The sequence below is a fragment of the Nicotiana tabacum genome, chromosome 12, assembly GCF_000715075.1.
Source record: "Nicotiana tabacum cultivar K326 chromosome 12, ASM71507v2, whole genome shotgun sequence".
Lineage (NCBI taxonomy): Eukaryota > Viridiplantae > Streptophyta > Magnoliopsida > Solanales > Solanaceae > Nicotiana > Nicotiana tabacum.
In genome coordinates this window covers 45376505-45401873 of record NC_134091.1, presented here as the reverse complement: position 1 = coordinate 45401873, position 25369 = coordinate 45376505, and the positions used below count along the sequence as shown (strand labels likewise).

At 39.5% G+C, this 25369-nt stretch overlaps 1 protein-coding gene across 1 annotated transcript; it reads left to right on the top strand.

The window, feature by feature from the left end:
- The first annotated feature begins 2317 nt into the window (after positions 1-2317).
- On the top strand, positions 2318-3025 carry LOC142167137 (uncharacterized). Its single transcript, XM_075227294.1, has one exon. It carries the CDS (start codon positions 2318-2320, stop codon positions 3023-3025), a length of 708 nt encoding a protein of 235 aa, XP_075083395.1.
- The last annotated feature ends 22344 nt before the right edge of the window (positions 3026-25369 follow it).

Below are 25369 nucleotides of genomic sequence, written 5' to 3'. Positions count from 1 at the left end.
AGGTACGCCTGGTATTTGCTCTATGCGATCGTTCTGCTCTTTCAACTATTTCTGCAAAGTTAGTATCAAACTTTGTAAATTTAAGTTATTATGTATACCTAACCTCCCATCACGGGATTCATTAGGAACTCCTCCACTTCCAGAATTATCGAGCCCCGAGCGTGGGTTTTCTAAAGTCGCCGTATTGGCTGGAGGATGGGTTTGCGGCGTGTTAGGCAACCCCCTAATAAAGGCCTGAAGAGTATTATTCACGTGTTCTGCAATCAACTGCTTTAGAACGTCTTGTTCTACAGTTTGTTCGTCCCCTTGTTGATCATTAGCGTGTGACGTGGATCTCTCAGATGATCCTCCTCGGGACTGGCGAGGGGATTTTGTTGGAGAGTGATGTGGTGGTGTTACCTCTTGAAGATTCAGTTGGTTATTGTTGTTACCAGTTGACATAATTTAGTTGTGAGAAAGAAGGATTTGAAAAGTAAAAAGATTATCAGATTTCCGGTAACGGAACCAATTTGTTTAACCAAAAAAATGATCTTTGGTCAAAGCCTATATTTAGAAGAAATCGGGCTACTGATAACCAAATAATACCTTACTTACTCAACAATCCGCTTGAAAAGAAATAATAATAGCAATGTGAATTAGTAAAAAAGAGATAAGGAATATAATGATAATCTATCCCTCAAATTACGTAGAAGACTTTTTTGAAGCAAGAAAATGTAAGTATATTTCAATAGTACTCGGAACTTGTCCTTACAAGTGAGATTCTATATCCTTATATAGGAGTATCCAATTATAACGTTTTCCCCTATTTATAACGAATTCATTATGAGTAATAATGGTATTAATTGCTCATTATGGTTGATAATCATAACTGACACATTCGTAACTGTAAAGGCCTTGTAATGACTCCGATTCCTTTCCTTATTTTTACTGATGGTTCATGAAAGTTCCTTCTTTTTGGTCTTGATTCATTCCGCTTGTGCCTCTTCAACAGCTGTTTAGGCTCGGTCATTTATTTTTTACTATCTCGTGGGTGTTTACTCCGCATCTTCCTTACTCCATTAATTTCATTAATGGAATACGCCAGTTGTCACTTCACCATTATTCCACGTATCATGCTTAGTGAGCTCAGTAAGGATTCAAGACCCGATGTTATTCAAGAACCAGAAGAGAATGAATACATCAAAACAACAATTTAAGAAATTGAGGCTATCATATTGTTCAAGCACTGGCCAGATAGAAAAGTTTACATCGGAGCGAAATTGAGCCCGGAAATGAAAGGTAAATTAGTCAAATTTTTAGAAGCTAACACAGATTACTTTGCTTGGTCGCATTCAGATATAACAGGTATACCACCAGAGGTGATTACCCACAAACTGAATGAAGATCCATTGTACCCCCCAGTCAAGCAAAAAAAAAAAAAGGAAGCAAGGGTCCTTCAAAAATCAAGTGATTGAGGATGAGGTATAAAAACTTTTAAAAATCGGATCAATACGAGAGGTAAAGTATCCAAACTGGTTAGCTAATACCATGGTAGTTCCAAAAAAGAATGGAAAATGATGGGTTTGCATAGATTATACTGATCTAAATAAAGCTTGTCCAAAAGATTCATTTCCTTTACCGCATATAGATCAATTAATTGATTCTATCGCAGGTCATGAGCTGTTAAGTTTTTTAGATGCATATTCAAGTTATAATCAAATAAATATGGATCCCCTAGATGAAGAAAAAACTTCATTTATTACAAACAGGGGGACTTATTGTTACAAAGTCATGCCCTTTGGTTTATAAAATACTGGAGCCACGTATCAAAGATTGGTGACTAAAATATTTTAAGAACACATGGGAAAGACTATGAAAGTCTACATTGACGATATGTTAGTCAAGTCAACATAAGCATGGAATCATTTTCAACACCTTTCAAGCACTTTCGAAATTCTCTGCAAGTACAATATGAAGCTAAATCCAGAAAAATATGCTTTTGGCGTGGCTTCAGGTAAGTTTTTAGGCTTTCTTGTTTGTAACAGGGGTATTGAAGTGAATCCTACACAAATCCATTGAGGAGATACCTGACATACTCACGAGCAAAAAAGAGGTGCAGAGGTTAACAGGGAGGATAGCATATTTGGGAAGATTTATTTTCAAATCTTCAGAGAAAAGTTTTAAATTCTTTTCAGTATTGAAAAAGCAAAACCAATTTGAGTGGACTGACGAACGCCAACAAGCTCTCAAAAATCTAAAATCATATTTGTCAAATCCACCCCTACTGGCTAAACCGAAGGGTGGAGAAAGGCTACTCATTTATCTTGCCGTATCAGAAATGGCGGCAAGTGCAGTATTGGTGCGAGAAGATAGAGGTAAACAATCTCCAATTTATTATGTTAGCAAATCTTTGCTGGATGCTGAAACACGATATCCTCACTTGGAAAAACTTGTTTTAGCATTAATTATGGCATCTAAAAAGTTGAGACCTTATTTTCAATGTCATCCTATCTCTGTAGTAACTTTTTTTTCTCTAAGGAATATATTGTATAAACAAGAACTATCCGGTAGGTTAGCTAAATGGGCGATAGATTTCAGTGAATATGATATCATATACCAGCCTAGAACTGCAATAAAATCACAAATTTTAGCAGATTTTGTGGCAGATTTCAGCACAAATATAGTTCCTGAAGCAGAAAAAAAACTACATGTATTTACCGGATATAATCCGGGGACTTGGATCTTATTTACCGATAGCTCCTCGAATGTTAAAGGAGCGGGTTTAGGTATTGTTTTAATCCCACCTTCAGGGGAAATCATAAGACAAGCAATAAAATATTATCCCATTACTAACAATGAAACAGAGTATGAGGCTGTGATTGCAGGTTTGGAACTAGCACGAGAACTCGGTATAGAGAAAATTATAATCAAAAGTGATTCGCAACTAATAGTTAACAAGATACAGGGGACTTACATAGCTAGAGAGGCACGAATGCAACAATACTTGGAAAAGGCACGGGAATTGATCAGACAGTTTCAGTCATAGAAAATCGAGCAAATACCCAAGGAGGAAAATGCAGAAGTAGATGCATTAGCTAACCTCGCGTCTGTTGCGGAAATAACAAATGCAGAAAATGCTATAGTAATACATTTGTTTCATTCGACGCTCGACCAAGATAAAAATGAGGTAAATTTTAACAATTTGACTTGGGATTGGAGAAACGAATTTGTTAACTTTTTGCAGTATGGAATTTTACCTGAAGGCAAGAAAAAGTCTAAGTTACTTCGCTGAAAAGCTGCCCGGTACTGTCTGAGTCGTGGAAATCTATACCGAAAGATGTTTGGAGGACCTTTAGCAAGATATCTCGTACCTTCTCAAACGAAATATATGATGAGAGAAGTACATAAGGGACATTGTAGCAATCACACTGGAGGAAGATCATTGGTAAAAACTCTAATAAGAGCAGGATACTATTGGCCAAAAATAGAAGAAGATGCGGAAAGTTTTGTGGCTAAATGTGATAAATGCCAATGATATGGAAATAATATGCATCGCCCAGCGGAGCTGTTACATCTGATTATTTCGCCATGGCCTTTCATGAAGTGGGGGTATAGATATCGTGGGTCCCTTACCTCTAGCTGAAGGAAAGGTACGGTTTTTATTAGTATTGACAGATTATTTTTCAAAATGGGAAGAGGTAGGAGCTTTTAAACAGATACGAGAAAAAGTAGTCATGGACTTTATTTGGCGAAACACTATCTGTCGGCACAGAGTTCCAAAAGAAATCGTGTGTGATAATGGCCCACAATTCATAGGCATAAAAATCACAGAATGTTTTCATAGTTGGCAGATTAAACAGATAACGTCCTCACCTTATCACCATGTGGACAATGGGCAAACTGAGTCAACAAACAAAGTTATTATTAATAATTTAAAGAGGAAATTAGAAGAGTCAAAAGGCAAATGGCCCGAAGTGCTACCAGGAGTTTTATGGGCTTATCGAACGACAACAAAAACAGGCATATGAGAGACTCCGTTTTCACTTGTCTATGGTATTGAAGCCTTAATTCCAGTTGAGATAGGTGAACCAAGTACAAGGTATATACAAGCAACCGAGGAATCAAATGAGGAAGAGATGCGAATGAATTTGGATTTACTGGAAGAAAGGAGAGAAGCAGCACTAATAAGAATGTCGGCTCAGAAACAAATGATTGAGCGATACTATAACAGGAAAACTAATCTGAGATACTTCAAGATTGGGGACTTCGCCCTCAAAAAAGTATTTCAATTAACAAAAACAGCTAATGTAGGAAAATTGAGTCCAAATTGGAAAGGCCCCTATAGGATTCGAGGCATCGCTGAAGGGAGCATATGAGTTGGAAACAATGGATGGAAGAGACTACCATCAAATTGGAATGATGTTCATCTAAAGAAGTATTACTTTTAGATGAAGAAAATACCCACGGACAGGTATCGCTCAATTACAAATTTATTTTATTCTTTTGAATTATACTAACAATTTTAGATGATAGGCAAAAAGCTAGCCCGTGCCAAATGATGATATTAGACCCGAAAGACGCGGCGAAATACTAAATAAATTCCCAGTCTAGGTTACAGCCTATCTAATAGAAAAAGAGGTTATACAGTCATCATCTAAACATATGTCTCCGAGTCCCGTTTGTATTTTCCTTTTCAGGAAATGGACCACAAGCAAGGAGTACTCCAGTGTTCGAGATTTAATACTTCAAAACTCTAACACTAGGGGGACTACACATATAGAAGCCTGAAACTTTGAAGAAAACTTGGAAAGGCATAAGCTTGCAAAAAGGACATGAGTTACGAGTTTTAGGCCAAAAATTAATCACATGATAATAGACCCGATTTTGAATTTCAAAAATCTATTACAAAGAAAGAAGTTATGAAAGTGTTGTATGCATAAATATTGTACAAAGTGTTATATGCATAAATGAAAAATGATGTACGAAATTTGAAAATTCAAAGCATAAAACTTCCTCAAATTATTTCTTTTCCATGTTTACTTCGTCTTTCATATATTTACACTAATATAAAGATGAGACGTCATCTTCATCAGTGTCGTTAATATAAAAGGGCCCTCTTTTATGAATATCCGTGTTTATTAAATTCACTGACTGTTTAAGCATTTTTAAGTGCAAAGAAAAAACTCAAATATCAAAGAGCAAAATAAACGGTAAAAACAACCGAAACATATATTAAACCTTGGGAAAACAAAGGTATTAGTTTATCATTAAAACCCCAAAACAAGATAGGCGTAACCAAAAAACAAAACAACCTTTCCCAGAAACTTTCTACTAAAAAGTTGCGAACAAAACAACCAAATAAAAAATAGAAAAAACTAAGGAGCATCATCTAAGGAGGCATCATCCACGGGAAAATCGTCAACGGGAGAAGAGGGATTAATTTGAGAAGAAGAGGCTTGCACATCAGCTTCACCAGGAACGAGTCCATCACCTCCGAGATCTTCAGCTTCAAGTGAGGAAAAGCTTTGACGTTGCTGAGTTTTCTCAATAGATTCTTTAGCTTTGGAAATTTCAGCACTAAGGTGAAAACTCTCCTGGTTTGCCTCAACTAGGGTCTCGAGGCGTGTATTCAAAAAAGCTCAACTCACATCTAGTGTCAGCTTATCCTCGAGAATCTCATAATCCTTCTCCCACTGGTTAATCTTGGCTCTCAATTCTTATTTCTCTGCTTCAGAGGCATCATAGGCTGTCTTCAGAGGAGCAAGTGATCTTTCTAAGAACTGAATCTTATCAGTAGAGGCGCGGGGATCTTCCTGAGTTTGAGTAAGAGTTTGAAGCAGCTCTCCCGCATAAACCTCTTTTTGATTAATAAGTTCTTTCTAACTCCTTATTTCTTCAGTTGCCTTAAAAAGTTGTTCAGCAAAGGAGGACTCAAGGATATCCTTATCCTTACCAACTTAACTAGAAGAAGCTTTCTCAATCGCTAATTCATCAGCAATCATTTTCATTTGTTGCTCTAAAGCATTCTTCTCCTCTGCCAAAACTTTTTTATCCAATTGAAGACCCTCAAATTGTCCTTTCCAATTATCAGCCTCAGTGCGATAATCAATAACCTGTTGATCTGCATGAACAACCCTTTTCATGAGTTCCGTACCGATCAAGTTAATCTATAAAGAAAGAGAAGGAGTTTTGAATAGACAAAAAGAAGAGAAAAAGGAAATATAATTAAACTCGTACCTTCAAAGAAGAATGAACAATATCATTCATCAAGGTCAACGAGCTATGACTTTCCAACTTTGACTTCTCCGCAGGACCTAACAAAGGTTTCAACCACACGTCGGCTTGACCCGATTTCCTCAATAAGTTCCCACCTTCAGGAACCTCGACAACAACTTTCTTCATTGGCTTCTTGCTACTGGAAGTTTTAACTTCTACATGAGGAGTAGTAGTCATGGGGATGGCAGATGAGGTAGAAGCAGCCACGGGGGTAGCATCAGAAGTAACTTCAGGTAAGGACACGCGAGGATTAACGGGGACTGATATTGGAAAGGAGGCGAGGGGCAATTCCTCAGAAACAGGGCCAAAAGCTTCATCACCTTCGAAGCCACGAGCAAATAATTTTTCAACAGAATCTTAAGGGGATCATTAACTTCTTCATCAGAGATCACCAACGGGGCACTCACTAGTAGAGGTTCGTGAGAAGGAGTATTTTCATCATCAGAAACCACGCGTCTATGGGCACGTGTCCTTCGCTCCAAAGATCCCTCTTCAATGTCTTCTTCACCGTCAGAGCCACGGGCTCCATCAATCTTTCTTTTTGAAGAAGAGCTCAAAATTCTTTCCTGAGCAAGAGTCACGGAAAGCCTTGTGGATGAAACAAATGCGGGACTAATACCACGAATGGAAAATTCTAGCAAAGAAAAAAGACAAGATAAGAAACTCTTGAATCAATAAGGGAAAGGAGAAGAAAGATAGTAAGCGGAAAAAGTATCGTGTATCTTCACTTTCCAACCAAATCTCTGTGAAAGGTATTTCCAAGATCTTTTCTCCATAGGAGCAATAATTAGCAACTTATCTACCCAAGCACGGAAGTTAGGAATTTCCTAGAAAACATTCATGGTTGCTGAAAAAGTAGGCATGTGATCACATGAGTTTCTTTTTAAAAATAAAAGAAAAAAAACAAGGGGGAAAAACTTACGTGCAAAATTCCATTTTTCTAGAAAAGGCATATTTTCTTCACCCACCAGAGCACAAGTGGAAGCAGCAACAAAACGGACATACCAGCCACGGTATCTGTCATCTTCAGGACTAACTAATACCCTCTTACTTCTAGCCAAGGGAAAAAACTCCTTCACGAAATAGTTTAGGAGAGTAAAGATGAAGCAAGTGCCGGAAAGTAAAAGGCATAGAAGCCAGATCTGATAAATAACGAAAGCATGCAACAACCCTCCACACAATGGGGCCAATTTGTCCAAGAAACATATTGAAGTAACGGCAGAAGTCTATGATTACTAGATCGATAGGTGGTTTAAACCCTAGAGTAAAAGGGGTAAGTGTAAACGAAAGAATAACCAGCTTGGTGTGAAGTTATTCTCTGGTTGGAACCGGGAACTAAGACTGGAAAATCTAGTTTCCAATTACATTCTCTTCTAACCAGGAAAATAAGACCAGTGGTAATCAAGGTAGGATAAAGGTCGACATGATTAAGGGAAGCTATGGATGAAACTTGATTTCTAATGGATTCATGATCGAATGAAAAAGAAAATTCTTGGGGAACAATCTCTGCAACTGTTAGTTCACGCACTGGTTCACTCGAGTCTCTATTCCTAGAAGAAGATCTAGGGGTTAAAAGAGCCCTAGGTTTAGAAGAGGAAGGTTTAGCAGCATTGCAATGAGAAGAGGAACTGTGGTTAGACAACGAGCCTAAACTATGGACTCTACCACCTCTCCTACTTCTAGTAGGGATAGTAGAAAGAGCGAGCTCGTTGACCATAACAACCTTGCGAGGGTCTGGTGTAGAAGAAGACATGATTATATGGAGAACTAACAAAGAGTAGATACATAAGGAAGAAGGAATAGTAATATAGAGAATACTGCAGAAGAGGGACTTTGAGAAATCAAATAAGAATGAAGTATTTATAAGAAGACACAATCATCATTAAAAGAAGGTCATTATGAAGCGTCATAATGAAATCGTCACTTCGTAACTGACGCAGTCGCGGTAAAACTCTAAAAAGCGCTGAAAACTTGCAGAACCAATCGTCAAGAACAACGTGGCATATGCATTGAATAGACGTGACATACAAAGAAAATGCAATGATACTAGAAAAGCGGCGGCAAAGAATTCCCGCCATAAATACTTACCACTTTCCGAATATTCAATTGAAGAATATTCAGAAAGTGGGGGGACTATCTGTATTGGTGGAAAAAAGGTGTCATACATGGAACCTTACTGAGTTGACTAAGCATGATACATGGAATAATGGTGAAGTGACAACTGGCGTATTCCATTAATGAAATTAATGGAGCAAGGAAGATGCGGAGTAAACACCCACGAGACAGTAAAGAACAAATGACCGAACCTAAATAGTTGTTGAAGAGGCACGAACGGAATGAATCAAGACCAAAAAGAAGGAAGATTCATAAACCAGCAGTAAATAAGGAAAGGGAATCGGAGTCGTTACAAGGCCTTTACAATTACGAATGTGTCAGTTATGATTATCAACCAAAACGAGCAATTAATACCATTAATGCTCATAATGAATTCGTCATAAATAGGTGAAAACGTTATAATTGGATACTCCTATAGAATCTCACTTGTAAGGACAAGTTCCGAGCACTATTGAAATATGCTTACATTTTCTTGCTTTAAAAAAGCCTTCTACGTAATTTGAGGGATAGATTATCATTCTATTCCTTATCTCTTTTTTGCTAATTCACATTGCTATTTTTATTTCTTTTCAAGCGGATTGTTGAGGAAGTAAGGTATTATTTGGTTATCAGTAGCCCGATTTCTTCTAAATATAAGTTTTGACCAAAGATCCTATTTTTTGGTTAAACATAAACCCCATGTGTAATAGCTTGCAAACCACATAGGGGATATAAACCGTACTAGACAAGTCCTGTGCGACAGGCTTAACCCAGAAGGCATTGAGGGGTGGGCAACCCGGAGGGTAATACGAATTAGAGTTGAGAAAGTATATATGATAGATACCTTGCTGTTGAGAAAGTGATTGCCACTTTAATTTAATTTAAAATTACATGTCGCTATTAGGTATTTAACTTAATTTATCTTCACTTTTCTAGATTCCTGTCCACACTCTTATTCTGCAAAACATTAAACGTTCTTTGATTATTACCATTTGAATTTCATAATGATATCCCAACCAAATGGCCATGCATCTTTAAAAACACCCATGACCCATCTCCTTCCAATCCTTGAATGCAGAGAAATAAAGTATAAAAGAAAAAGAATAAAGAAATAAAGTTTTTTGTTTATTCTTTTTGCTGATGCATAAGAAATCATAAGCCACTTGTGAATTTCTATATGAAATAATCACACTAGAAATCGTCCTTAGTTATTTTATAATATTCAAAAGGTGAACTTTAGTGGTCGTTATGTGGATCCAATTGCACTCCCAATCTTGTATAAGCTATATTTTTTAGCAGTTGGTTTCGACAAAACTTAATAGTTCTATGCGGATCCAAATCTTGTATGTAATTTAAGAATCCACTAAATAGGTATATATAATAAATTTTATAACTCATAAACTTTAAATTTAGAACCTATAAATTTCAAATTTTTGATTCACTTTTACCACCATACTTAATTCTTTAATTTACCTCTTTCGACTTTTCTTCCACTCCTCTCGTGTTCACTTAATTTTTACCAAGAATAACTTAAATGAACACACGCGCGCACACACGTTAATGGTGCCATCATTTGTCAAATCTGTTGTAGGAATCATCCCTTATAATATACTAATGAACTGTAAAATTTATCTATTTAACATCAACACAGTCATAGTTTCTGCGGAAAAGGGTCTGATATATTCCTCTACTATTAAAATTTATTTAGAATTGCACTCTGATACACTATTGGTTCAAAAGAACCTCTACCGTCTTACTAATAAAATAAATATACCTCTAACTTGATGGACGACACACGTGGCATGCCCCCATCCAAAGTTGTTGATCCATTTGGTCTTTAATTAAAAGCGACCCGCCATTACCCGCTTTTTTTTTACCAATAAAGTTTATCCAGTGCGCACAAAGTGCTCACCTGAAGGTGAGAGGCTGTGGTAGAGATTGTAGCGGCTGCGAGTTTCCTCTCTTACAAAAAAAAAAAAAAAAAAAAACTCTAATTCGTATACTGTATACATAAACATTTACCTCAAATCTGATTAGCTTGAATCACAAATTGGGATACTGTATATAAGAATTTACACATTAAACCTTACCAGTATACTCTACCTTTTAAGAAATTTATCATAATGTATTTGTTTAGGAGTTTAGAATATTTTGGGTAAATATGTATATTTTTACTTTGTTGTGCCCCTAGCTCCGCCCCTACACATAGACCATGCGACGAAATTGACAGATATACAAGTTCAGAATGTGTTAGAGACTCTCACGATCAATTTATCCCACCAAAATTAAAAGATCATATCCTCAACTTGCAGCAGATTTTGGCAGGTATAATAATTATAGGACAAATTAGTCAGACCATCATAGTTGTTGGACATCTGAAGATTTATACTTATTGAATTCCAATTCTAAACCACACCAAGTGCATACACCTTCGACATAAGTTTAGTTTAATGTCAAGATCAGATCTTAACAGGTTAAAAATCGACAACACATCTTCACAAAGATTAGTTATTAAAAATAAGGATGCATTTCAGAGTTAGGATAGTGACTTCTTGGTTTTACCATTACTAGGAGACTGAAATAATAAAATGAATAAAGCACTAGTCGCAATTTTTTAAATTAATTTTCGAGGATGATAAGGTAGTAGTGTGGAACTACTTTCTTTTTTACTATTAATTAGGTATTGCAAAGCTTCCAAATCTGAACACTTCTCTGTCTTAAGCTTTTTATTTAATTTTTCGATTAGTTCTAGGTGTTTTCTGGGGTATGTCACATCTGTGCGTGCACCATAAGCGAGTCCGGAATGAAAGTGTGATTTTTTTAGACTCAAACGACAAAAATAGGTGAAAAAATAATTGATCACCATTTTATATATAGCGCGGTTATTTACCACATTATACCTTAATGATACGTTTGTCCGTTAAGGTATAGCGCATGTAATATATACACTATACTCAATATTTATAATTTGACTGCATAGCGCACGACCGGTGCTATCCATAGAATTTGTCTACGCTAATTCCTTTTGGTCAATTCAATACCTTATTTCCTGCATATCGCTCCAAACTTGAACGGCTTTGACATAGGATTTGTCTATGCTATTTATTTAACATAGGATTTGCAAGTCCGAAACCAAAGTGTGGTCTTGAGATAAGTGAATAGCATAGACAAATCCTATGGATAGCACAGGTAATTGATGCGCTATGCAGTCAAAATGCAAATACTGAATACAGCGCATATATTACATGCATTATATCTTAACGGACAAACGTGTCGTTAAGGTATAGCGGGGTAAATAACTGCGCTATATATAAAAATAGTATCAGTTATTTTTTTTACCTATTTTCGTCGTTTGGGTCCAAAAATATCATACTTTGGTTCCGGGCACGCTAGAAATTAACCCACTCTTTAATTTTCTACTTTTTCTATAGAATAAATTAAAAGAAATAAGGTGATAAAAGCTGACATCTTGGGCATATTCGCCTAGATTCCAATTTAATTATCATCGTCGTGATCAAGTTCACAAATCAATAATAAACAAATAAAGATTACTTCAAGAGAATTTGTTGTGGTAAGTAGGAGAGGGTTGTTACTCCGTTCGTTTCCCAAAAGATTGATATTATTACTTGTTTGACAAAAACAAAATCTTGGTTCAAATATCTAAATATAAATAAATAGGGATTAATCTTAGCTAACAATAATATCCTTAGATGGAGTTCTTAAAGAAACAACAAATATTACGTAGATTTGGTCGGACAGTGACAGTGGCATACAATAAATGTTCTAGAAATCAGAAGCAATAATGTAGCATTCAATAATAATGAATAGCAATAAATGACATTTAAGTAAATAGAAGGAATGATTCACCCAAGAAAGGATGAAATAAGTGGATGTTCTATCTGACAATGATGAATGACAGACAATCCCTTGAATATTTGAGTTATTCTTGGATCTAGTGAAAAAGTATAGACAAGAATTTTAGTGAAAAAGGTGATGTTTGTATCTTAGCAAGTGAGATTCGATTCTCTTTCTCAAGTCAAGGTGTATTTTTTACAAATGAATACCACATGTCCCTTATCATTCTCTCCTTTTCTATTTATAGGGAACATGTTCCTAAGAAATCCTAATAGTATAAGTGCAGAGATTATCCACTAGAATATTCTCTTTAATTTCTCTTGAAAACTAGCCGTTAAAACTCTGTCAACGGTACTCGACCTCGGCCTCGACCCTTCTTGACACCTCGACTACGGCTCTCGTTGGCTCTTCAATCACAGAATTCGCTGCTCCTTGGGCCATTTTGACAAACGGCGACTTAGGAACTCTTCCCTTAGTACTATCTAGGCTTGAATATTCTAAAGACAGATTTTGACCCATACAGTTAGTCCCTCCGCTTATTAAGGCCGACTTCAGGCGAGCTCGATGACTGGATCTTGTTCTTTGCGGTCAACTCAATCGAGCGAGCTATGCAGGCCATAGTGGTTGTGGCGAACTGGCAGTGTGGCCCTATGTGGACCGCACATTTCAAACGCTTCGATTTTCTTGGGCGATTTGCTGGAACTATGCTGTCCACGAGTTACGATGACGTCATTACGTCATGCATCATTATGATGCATATTCCTGATGCGTTGTTTCATTTCGCGTGTGACCCCTGATTGAACCTACCGCTTTGGTTCCGTTGCCAGTGATGATGAGCCGTTTTTGGTTCTGGTGTCAAGACCTTTATAAATAAAGGTATTTGGACACGATTTTGAAGTTTAAGTTTTCTGTTGCTTCGAAATCCCATATTTTTCTCTTGCTCTCTTCTTGCTTCGACGTCTCTTCTCTGTTCTAGTGATTCGTATTGTTCTTAGATTTTCCTTGTTTGATAACTCTCTTTCCTATTTCAAACTATGTCTAACATTCCTTCTAAGTCTGGTGAGGGGAGTCATGTGCCCCCTTGGCAGTGGTGTATTCCCCTCATGAGGAGAGTGTTCTTGCCGCTGTTGAGGATGAAACCTTCCTAATGGTGGAGGAGATAATTCCTCGCAACCCTGATTCCAGATCCGATTTCACCAAATTACCTGAAGCTGGCCTTGGGGCCTTTCGGTCAGTGATGACGGTGAAGGAATTGGAAGAGCTTAAGGCTAAGTTCCTCCTTCCCAATCATATTGAATTAATCCCGGCTGGGTGGGATACGCTGCAGGTTCACCGTCCTGGGTATTGCACCTTCTACGCCTACCCTTTCCAAGTCGGCTTCACTCTCCCTCTCTTACCATTGGCGGAGGAATTTTTTCATTATTACGGCATTTGCCCAGCTTAGCTCGCACCGTACATTTATAAACTTATAAAGATGCTTACCAAATTTGTCGAGCTAGCCGGGGTCGAATTGACACTTCGACATTTAATACATATATTTTGCCCCTAGCTTTTATAGGGGGACGATATTGAATCTTCGCCACCGAGGAAACAAGTGCTTGGTGGTAAAGATGGACGATAAAGCCAACCACCAATTCTAGTGCAACTTCTTCTTCATAAGAACCAAGGACGTGGTGTCCAACACGACGGTTTTCCCGAGGCTTGGAATTATGCTCGTAAGTACCTAATTTCCTTGTTTGTAATTATTTGATTTTTTTCCTGTGCTTGGTCGTGGGCTTTGACCTCTTGCCTTTTTCTTATGCAGCCAAGACCTCGCCTTCTCCTTCGGTCGCTCACATTTCTGACTTGGTTGGTCGGATCCTCCCTTATATTGCAGGGATTCGTGAGTGGTCGGGTTTCTTTAAGAAGTTTGGGGATGCTCTCCCTTCAGCTGGTAAGTTCCTTCTATCATTGGTGTCTTAGTTCTCTCTTCTTATTTTTGTTTACCTTTGCTGACTTTCCCCTTTCCTTGTGTTTTCCTAGCTTCGGCTAGGGGATCTTCGAGGAGGTTGAAAGCTCCCACACCCTCGTTCCGAAAGAGGAAAGCTATTACGTCCTCGTCTCCCGCCCCTTCTTCGACTGCGGCTGATGTTTCTCGTGTCTCGGTCCCTCCAGTGGTTGCATCCGAATCTGTCCCTTCTTTGGCCGTGGAGACTTCGGTCGTGAAAACATCATCTTCTCCCTTGTATTTTCTTATAGATGAGGAGGATGAACTTTTGCTTGGTGATGGAGATTTGATGCCTCGTAAGAGGAGGGCCGTGGACATCGGGGGAGAGAGGTCGATGGCCGCTGATGCAGGAGACTGTGGTTTTGTCTTGCGGGAGACAGTCACAGTGCATATCGGGGAGAGCCCTGAAGCTAGTCATGAGGCTGTTTGTTTAGAGGATACAGATATATGACCTGCAGGGGTTGCGGTCGAAGGCGTGCTGAACAATGGCGGCCCTGTTCTTCCAAGACGCGAAGAGGCCTCATCTTCCGGGGTTGCGGCAGACGTACCTCCTTCGACTGATGATAGAAGTAAGGTTGTTGCTGAGCAGGATGTTGGATCCGATTGCGACATAGATGTAGATGATCTGAGGATGATCGACGAGGGACTTACTCAACTTGAAGTGAGGTTGGAGGGAGGTTCGAGGACTATTACAATCCCGATGGACCGTAATCTTCCCATGGATACCGAGAAGATTATCCCATCCCTTATTCCTCTTAGTTCTGAAGTTGAGGGTAAGACCCTCAAGGATATGAATGACAGTGACCTGTCAACTAACATTTCCAGCCTCGCCCTTCGGGTAAGTACATTCGTTGTTGGTTGTTTTCCTTTGGTTTTGTTCTTTCACAGTCTAAAACTTCTTTTGTTCGTTTTGTAGACGGTTGTCCTGGAGATTGAGAGTGCTCGTAGGGAGCAGAGGCGTAAAGATATTTATGTGAAGTAGAAGGACAAGTACTTCAGAGTCCTTGACAAGTACATAGAGCTTCGGTGCCGGCTTCGCAAAAGCGGCGATGCGCGCCAATTGAGGGATGACTTGAAGGAGAGGGACGAGGAGCTAGTGCGGATGGTGGGGAAGTGTAGCATCTTGGAGGGTACATTGAGGAGCAAGGAGGAAGAGCTCGATCTCAAAAAGGGGGTCGAAGCCTAGTGCAGTGATCTCCAAGCTCAGGTGGTTTTGCTGCAATCCCAGCTTGAGGAGTATCAATTTAGGGCGGAGGCTCATAGCGGAGAGGTCGTCGAGAAGATGGTGGAGCTAGAGAAGGCGGATTCTTCTCGGTCGGGGCTTTGAGGAAAGCGGAGTCTCTTGAAGTGGTTATTCGGACTCTCCGCTCCGAGCGAGAAAATGACTTAACAACAACAAGTCTCAAAGAAGAGTGACTTGATGAGAGGATCAGAGAGTTGGAGAAAGAAACTTCTGGCTTGTACGACCGAGTTGCTATTCTGGAGGCCGAGAAGGCCCAGTAACTGGCACAACCGTCCTCTTCATGCACTTTAGATTTTCCCAATGTTCCCCCGGAGTTGTACGAGAAGTGGATCCACGTCGAGGCCCAGTTTGATTTCTTTCGAGATTTACATGCAGCGGGATCCGTTTCTGAGTCTGCCCTCAAAGTTGTTTGTGCTAAGGCTCGTGAAGCTCGAGTCGCTTGGGTATGATCCGGTTATTCCCGAGGCCGGTGATGACGAGGGGGACTAGTGCGTAGACCGGCTCGAGGAGAATGGTTGGTATGATGCCGCATATCCTAAGGGAGAAGGTGGCGATGGCGAGGGTGTTGATGGTCTAGGTGGAGATGTTGTTGAGGGAGAAGTTGGGGAGGATGTTGAAGGCCCTAATGGTTGTGATCAGTAGTTTTTCCTTTTGATCTTTTGTGTATATTTTGTCGGCGTCTTCACGAGCCTATTGTAAACAGTTTTAAGTTTGTGAAATATCAAAGTTGTTCCTTGCATCTTCTTCTTTTCTTGTGGTTTATTTTCTGTACTTGTGTGTATTTTTTGTTTGTTTGTTGGGATGTGGTTGTTCCCTGCCGGCCCTCGGCCACGAGGTCGAACATAACCTTTCACTAAATCGTGGCCGGGGGCCGGTAGGTGTTTGTTCGAGCGGGGTCGAACATAACCTTTCATTAAATCGCGACCGAGGGATGGTAGGTATTTGTTCGAGCGAGATCGAACATAACCTTTCATTAAATTGCGGCTGAGGGCCGATAGGTGTTTGTTCGAGTGGGGTCGAACATAACCTTTCATTAAATCATGGTCGAGGGCCGAAATGTCTTTGTTCGTCCGGGGTCGAACATAACCTTAACACGAAAAAGGTGTGTTGATAAGTGTAAGTTTCTTATTGCTTTGACATTTTTGCTTTGGTTACATACTTGGTCGAGGGCCGGCAGGTGTTTGTGCGAGCGGGGTCGAACATAACCTTAACATGAAAAAGGTGTGTTGATAAGCGTAAGTTTCTTATTGCTTTGACATTGTTGCTTTGGTTACATACTTGGAGAAATTTACAAATTTTTAGGTGTTGGCTGGTGTTCCAGTCCCAGTCCCAGTCTATCTAGTCTCTTCATTGGTTGACTTGGAGCGTATTGAGAGGTAGAGCAATAAAATCGTAGCCATAACCTTATCTTTATGTACTTCAACTCGAAGCGTTCCCTTCGCTGCCTCATTAAAAAACTCCTTGAGAAAACCCAAATGGAACAAAACTCAAGTGAGGAAAAAAGAGTACGTCTTGATGGACGTTTTTTCTCTTAGAAGTTGAAGTATTTGAGGTGGCTGATATTCCAATTGTTTGGTAATAGCTTTCCTTCTACTGTCTCTAGTTGGAATAAACCCTTGTTTGCTTTGGCTGTGATTTTATACGGACCATCCCAATTTGTTCCCAACTTGCCTTCCCCGGGATTTTTGCTCGCTTGAGTTTTAGCTTTCAGTGCGTTGTCCCCGACTTTGAGCGGTTTGACCTTTGCGTTCTTGTTGTAATAGCATTCTGCTTATTGTTTTTGGGAAGCCATTCTTATGTAGGCCATATTCCTTCGTTCGTCGACTTCGTCGAGTTCCTGCCTTCTGTTCTCATCGTTACTCATGCCGCTTTCATGGAAGTACCTTAGTCTAGGTTCTCCGACCTCGACTGCTATTACTGCCTCGGTCTCATAGACCATAGAGTAGGGCATCTCTCATGTGTTCGTTTTTGGAGTTGTTCGGTAGGCCCATAATACTTCTGGTAGTATTTTTTACTATAGTTTAGTATTGACTTATTGGAGGACTCTGTTTTCCCGTTACCTGCTGGGTGGTATAGGGTTGAGAGTATTCTCTTAATGTGCCATTTCTCGAAGAATTTGGTGGTTTTCTTCCCCGTGAATTATGGTCCGTTGTCACAGCTAATTTCCTTGGGTAGGCCGAATTAGCATATGATGTTTCTCCATATAAAGGTGATTACCTCATGTTCCCGTATTTGGGTGAATGCTCCTGCTTCTATCCATTTAGAGAAATAGTCAGTTAAAACCAAAAGGAATCGTACATTACCTCACCCTGATGAGAGGGGGCCCACGATGTCCATTCCCCATTTGATGAACGGCCAAGGGAAGGTGACTGAGTCGAGGTGTTCGCCTGCTTGGTGAATCATTGGGGAGTACTTCTGGCACTGTTCGCATTTTCTCACAAAGTCTGCGGCATCCTTTTTCATGGTGGGCCAGTAGTAACCCACACGTATGAGGCATTTGACCAGTGCTAGATTGCCGGAATGAGCTCCACAATGGCCTTCATGGACTTCTTAGAGGATGTGTTGGGTTTGGTTCAGGCCCAAGAACTTCGCCAGATAGTCACCGTAAGTCCTCTTGTACAGATCGTTATAAAGGAGACTATATCTGGCCGCATGCGTTCTTAGTTTCTTGGCCTCTTGTTTGTTGCCTGGGAGTGTGCCATCCTGCAAATATGCAATAATGCGATTGCGACAGTCCCAAGTTAAGTTTACAGTTCTTACCTTGATTTGGTCTAGTGATGAGTTAAGGAGGTGGACTATGCTTTTATCTCCAGTCGTGATGCTTTTGGTGGCTGCGACTAGTTGGATGAGGCCGTCTGCTTCGGCATTCTGTGCTCGTAGGATTTGATCGAGCTGGCATTCGTCGAACTGAGGCAATAGCTTGCAGATTTTGGTCTGGTATTTTTGCAATCTTTATTCCTTGATTTGGAAAATCCCTATGACTTGTTGACTACGAGTTGGGAGTCACAACGGAGTTTAAACCATTTCTCCCCATATTTGAGTGCTAGCCTTACCCCTGCAATTTCGGCCTAATACTCGTCCTCATTCTTAGTCATATTCGGGCACCTTATGGACTGGCGAATTACTTTGCCTATTGGGATCTCGAGTACAAGTCCCAGTCCGGACCTTGATACGTTGGATGCTCCATCGGTGTATAGCACCCAGAGGTCTTGTGTTTGGAGGGAAGTTTGGACGACTTTCCTTTTGACTCCAGTCATTATTGTTGCACTGAAGTCGGCGATGAAGTTGGCGAGCACTTATGACTTTATTGTCGTTCGCGCCTGGTATGTGATATCGTACTCACTTAGCTCGATGGCCTATTTGGCTAGCCTCCCCGGTAGCTCAGGTTTATGCAAAATGCTCCTCAGGGGAAAAGTTATGACGACCGAGATTGGGTGGCATTGGAAATAGGGTCTAAGCTTCCGTGAAGCTACGACCAAGGCTAGAGCCATTTTTTCGAGGTGTGGGTACCTCGTCTCGGTGTCGACGAGTGTTTTGCTAATATAATAGGTGGAGTATTGCGTACCTTTGTTTTCATGGATCAAGATTGCACTTACTGCTACCTCGAATACGGCTAGATAGACGCGAAATTGCTCCCTAGGTTCAGGTTTCAAGAGCAGGGGCGGTGATGATAGGTATGCCTTTAGTTCTCGCAGAACCTGGATGCACTCAGAAGTCTATTCGAGGTCGTTTTCCTTCTTGAGTATGCCAAACATATTGTGGCATTATCCGACGACCGCGAAATAAACATTGATAGGGCGGCGATACGACCAGTCAACCTTTGGACTTGCTTTTTGGTGGTTAAGAGTTCTGGTATCCCCTCGATAGATTTGATTTGGTCGGGATTGGCCTCGATCCCTCGCTGCGACACCAAGAAACCCAAGAATTTTCCCGAGGCTACGCCAAACGCACATTTCTCTGGGTTCTGCTTCATTCTGTATCGTCTAAGTATGTCGAAAGTTTCTTTCAAATGATCGATATGATCCTCTGCCCTTTTGGATTTTACCAACATATCGTCTATATATACCTCCATGGTCTTACCGAACTGGTCATTGAACATCTTGGTTACCACCCTTTGATAAGTAGCCCCTGCATTTTTTAGTCCAAACGGCATGACCCGATAGCAATACGTTCCTTGGTAGGTGATGAACGTGGTCTTCTCCTGGTCTTCTTCCTCCATGAGAATTTGATTATAGCCCGAGTAAGCATCTAAGAAACTCAGTAGTTCATGCCCGGCTGTTGCGTCGATGAGTTGTTCGATGTGGGGTAATAGGAACAAATCCTTCGGACATGCTTTGTCCAAGTCTGTGAAATCTACGCACATCCGCCATTTCCCATTTTTCATTTTGACCATCACTACATTGGCAATCCACTTTGGGTACTTCGACTCCTTGATGGAGCCATTTTCTAATAATTTTTCCACCTCCTTCCGGACTGCATCATTGATGGTGGAGTTGAATTTACGTCTGACTTGCCTTACTGGGGGATGAAATGGTTCGACATTTAACTTGTGTATGGAGATTTCCTTTGGGATGCCCAGCATATCTGCATGGCTGAAAGCAAACAAACTAGCATTATCTATTAAGAATTGACTGAATTTACCTGGTTCCTGGAGTATCCAGTCGATATAGGGTTTCTTGCTATGATCGTTGAGGTCCAATTGAACGGGTTAGAGGTCTTCTATGGTCAAACCTGCAGCCTCGACCAGGTCGGGATCCATGATGACATCCCTGATTTCTTCTTATTTCGACCTCGACCCTGTTGATTGCTATGCCTCTTTTTCTTTGTCTTTTTTTCTGTTGGATGGTCATGCTGTCCAATGCAATGCGGTAGCATTCTCGAGACGTACACTATTCTCCGTGTATGCTGAATATCCCCCATGGTGTCGGGAACTTAATTTCTTGGTATAGGATGGATGGGATGGCTCTCATGGGGTTTATCCATGGTCGTCCCACTATGGCATTGTACGCGGTGGCCTGGTCCATGATGTGGAAATATTGTCTCCATAGTCACGCTACCGGCCAAGACGGGGAGTGTAATTTCCCCGAATGTTCGCTCAACTGCATTATTAAAACTGGCTAGCGTGATGCAGCGTGGCACTATCTTATCATCGACCCTTATTTGGGTAAGGACTCGGGGATGGATAATGCATGCACCACTTCCATCATCCACCATGATGCGTTTGACATCGGTATCTAAAATGCGTAAAGTAATAACGAGGGCATCATTATGAGGAAAAGTCAAACCGTCGGCATCTGACTCATCGAAGATGATACTTGCATTTTACGTGTGTTTGAGCTTAATTGATAGTAAATTATACTTATTACGTGTTTTATGCATTGTAGGAAATAATTCTGAGCTATTTAGATAATTTGAAGCGAAATCGAACAAGTTGGAGCTTTGAAGTCTTAGTGGAAGCCCAAGAAATTAGGCCGGGATCATGTTCGGGGGTCGAGGACCAAGTCCAAATATCAAAAAGTGAACACATGAATTTACTCTGAGAAAAGACCACTACCGCACCACATGGGGCGCCGCAGTGCAAAGGTAGCCTGACAAGAAAAATGCGAGCTCTCTGGATTTCCTCACTAGCGCGCCGCATGGGGCGGGGCGGCGTGCGGCGCGGCTGTGTAAAATTTTTCAGAGTCATTTCCAAATTCGGTTAGGAAAGGGTAGTTTCGTCCGGGCTTGTTTCTATATGATATAAATACACCAAAAACATGATTTTGAAGGGACTTTTTGACCTACGAAAGATTGGAGAACCAACCAAGGCAAGAAGACTCAAGAATTCATCAATAATACAACCTGCAATCGGTGCAATACGAGAGTTTGTATCAAAATCATTAGCTTTGATATTTTCTTTATTCTTAAATTTATTTGAGATATATTACTCCATTGTTATGGAGTAATTTCTATTAGGGTGTTGACAGATATGATATTTCGATAACATAATTAGGTATTTGATTCTTGATAATTTTTAGAATTAGTTGATGGAGCTTTAATTTGTATTGTGAGTTATTTGTTGTTTTGCTTATTCGAAAGAGGAGTTTGATATTGAATTTCGTCACATCTTATGCTATAAATTAAATTCGTGATTCAAATAGGTAATCGAAAGAGCCTCTTGAATTGTTAATCGAACTAGAAAATAGGGAAATATTCGTGAGAAGTTACCCTTTAGAGGAATATTAACTTCAAGTGCAATCTGATTATCGGTTGAATTCGTGAGGATCAACCGTATTATAGAGTAAATTAACTCAAGAATTGGATTCCGAGTCGGTTATCTTTCACCTATCTAGTCAAATACCCTTATCCCTCTCATTGATATTTCTTTGTTGCTCATCTGCTGTCTTTTGTGATCAATTGTTATTTGCTTAATTTTTAGTAGTTCAATGTAGTACCAGTTATCAAATCAAGTGTTAATTTTCCTGGATAGTAATCAACTGAAGATTATTCGAACACTGTTTAAATCCAATCCTTGTGGAGATGATAATAAATCTATACTATCTTTGATTAGCAAGCAATAATTTTGTGTTGTGTGTTGCGCTCGTCAAATTTAGGCATTGTTGCCGGGGATTGACAATCAATAATGTTTAAAATAGTTTTTAGTACTAATTCAGGAACCACTTTTTACTTTATTTATTCACATTTCATACTTGTGTGCATGATACAGGTTTGATTTCTCTGGTGTATGACTCGATCGTCTTCAAAGGAAGTGATAACCTACGAACCAGAGTTGGAAAAACACCTGCGACAACTGAGAAAAAAAAGAGACTTAACAGAAAAAATCTTGGGTCAAACTTCGACTCAAGATACCATGGAAAACGAAGAGAATGATGGAGTAGACTTAGCTGCAAGAGAGGTAGCACAACTAGAAGTTGCACGGAGAATTACTAATGAGACCATCAACGATGATGGGGGTCGAAGATTCAATCTAAACCAACCCTTAGTTGAAGACCAGTTCGAGAATGCAGCACCCAGGTCTGGAAGATCATTGGGTGACTATGCTAGGCCAGTCTATAATCAAGGATTGTCAAGTGTCAAACCTCCACCCATAGCAGCAAACAACTTCGAATTGAAGCAACGCTTGCTTCAAACCATCCAAAACAACTGCACTTTCATAGGGAAGGTGAACGGAGATCCTAATACTCACTTGATGGACTTTGAAGATATCATGAACACATTCCAATACAATGGAGTTTCAAAGGATGCAATCTACTTAAGGGTATTCCCCTTTTCATTGAAAGATGACGCGAAGCAATGACTTCGTGGCTTACCCGCAAGTTCTATCAGGACATGGGAATATATGACCAAGAAGTTTCTTGACAAGTACTTCTCAGCGGTAAAAACAGGGAAGTTCAAAAAGGAAATCCACAATTTCTGCCAGAAGGAGACAGAAATGGTTTTTGAATCTTGGGAACGATTCAAGGAGATAGTCAGGAAGTGTCAGCACAATGGAATCGATTTGTGGATGCAACTCCAGGATTTTTGGGATGGACTGATACATCCTCGCGACGAACTCTGAATACTGCATGTGGATGTCCACTAATGAAGAAAATGCCGGAGGAGGTTATCTTAATCCGTAATGAATTATCTGAGTATTCTAATCAGTGGCCGACTGAGAGTAATGACAGAAGAAAATCAGTTGGGGTTCACCAGGTGGACTCTAACACATCCACGCAAGCCAAGCTAGACACCATAGCCAAGGAGATAAAAAAAAGTTGACATTGGCCAAGGTACAGAATGAGCCGCAAACATCATGTGACTTTTGTGGATTGGGACACCCTACACATGAGTGTCAAGCATCAGCTGAGAAAGTCAACGTAGTGGAAAATTTTAATAGGGGAAACTACCAAGGTGGGAACAAATATAATTCTATGGGTCAAAGGCATCCAGGTTTTTCGTGGAGTTTACCTAGTGGGAGCTTGAATACATGGCAGCAAACTAATCTCAAACCCCATGGTCAATGTAATGCCCCAATATTTTAAAAGAGGATATATCGGATATTTAGTGAATAATTTAAGTCCAAAGAAGAAAAAAAGAACTAACTAATAAAACAAAACAAAACAAAAAAAAATGAAAAAGGGATAAGGAATTGAAAGAAAAGGGTCGAAGCCCATTAGAACATATCTGCCAATTGAAAAGAGTTAGGGGAAGGGGAACGAAGCAAAAGCTTCAGAGAAACGAAATACCAAAAAACGAGCAGAGAAGGAAAGAAAGAAAAGAGAAAAGAAGGAGGAAGAAGTTGATGCAGTGCGTTGGAACCATAGCTATAACTGTTGAGGAATCTTAAGCACTAATTGTGTCTTACGGGTATTACTTGAGCTTCTTCTTCTGGTAGATTTTAATTTCGATTATCATGATTGGAACTACAGAGTAATAGAAATTATACTAGTTCATTCACACAATTGAGAATTTTCTTCCTAAAGAATCAATAGAACTTTATGAAATTGGATTAATAAATTATATGAATAGGTTGGAGTTGATAGATTAGTAATTACTCATATGTGGGTAAATATAATTCGGCGAATTAAGAGTCAAATATGAAACCTCGAGGGTTAGTAAGTCTAAATTAGCTATGAATTAGCCTAAACAAGGAAATTAACATGAAATTGATATTATGTAATTATAGATTGATCGGAGAAATTTGTACGAATTGCTCGAGGTGAAGCATTTGGTATTTTGGTACGAGTACTGTGAGTAGTAATCTTACCGCAATTTGTATTTTCATAACTTGCATGATTTACACTGATTTTAATATGAATATGTTACCAATTATTTTGAGTTGCATGAGGGACAAGTCTTTTACTTGATATGATACCGAAATAGTTATGTGAGATGATTACCGTTATTTTAAATATTCTTGTTGTCACTAGATATGTTTTACCGTTACTTGAATTTACGGTTATCAAAATGAAATTACATGATTTGATAAGAACCGAAATGCTCTATATTGTTTTAAAATATTTTTTTATAAGTATGTACGGATTACAAAGACAAGTATAAATGGGAATAGACTTTGAAGGATCCCGTAGCTAACGGCGGGTTCGTTAGACCTAATGCACCTTGTAATTACCGATTATCCCTCTCTAGTGGGAAGGTAGAACTAGCATACCGTTATCGATTTCCCTCGAGTAGGGACTACCATTATATTTGACTTCTTGCGAAGAAGTCCACAGTTATACCGATTACATGATCCGTTCATTGAAACCTCCCAAACATGAATATTAATATTACACAGTATTTACCGAGCTTATTACCGAATTGTCAATTGATTTATATTACATGAAAAATATGATGATACTGATTATTATTTATTGTTTCTGAAAGGGCATTCTTATGATATTTTCTGTTTAAAATATATAATAGCATGTTTTCTGACTTGTCACCAAAACGGTTGTGGTTAAGTATTATTACTCAGTGAGCTAGCGACTCATTCCCTGCTAATTTTATTTTACAGAGACAGTAGTTGACGCGGGCGAGGATTTCGTTAATTAGAGCGCACAGGTTGATAGTTCTTGGTGAGCCTCGCACTTGTTCGCGTGGGCAGAGATTTTCTTTATTGTTATGGTCTTTTCTTTGAACTTTTAGAGTCGCTCCATAGTCATTCTTTTAGTGTCTTGAGTATTCTTTTGTTATTATAGACTTATGTTGAGTATCGCTCATTCTTATCAAAGTTGGAGATAAAGTAGTATTTCTTGTTATTAGTGGGTGGACTATTAATGGTAGATATTTTTTTTGGTTAATTGATAAAGTCATTATCGTTTGAATTGATATTAGGATGTTTTGTTGTTGATTTGAGACAGGGAAATTTTTGGGATAGTCCAAAAATAGGGGAAACTCTGTCCGATTTTCTGTAAAATACCGATGAGGCTTACTTGGGGGAACTTGCTCCTAAGTGC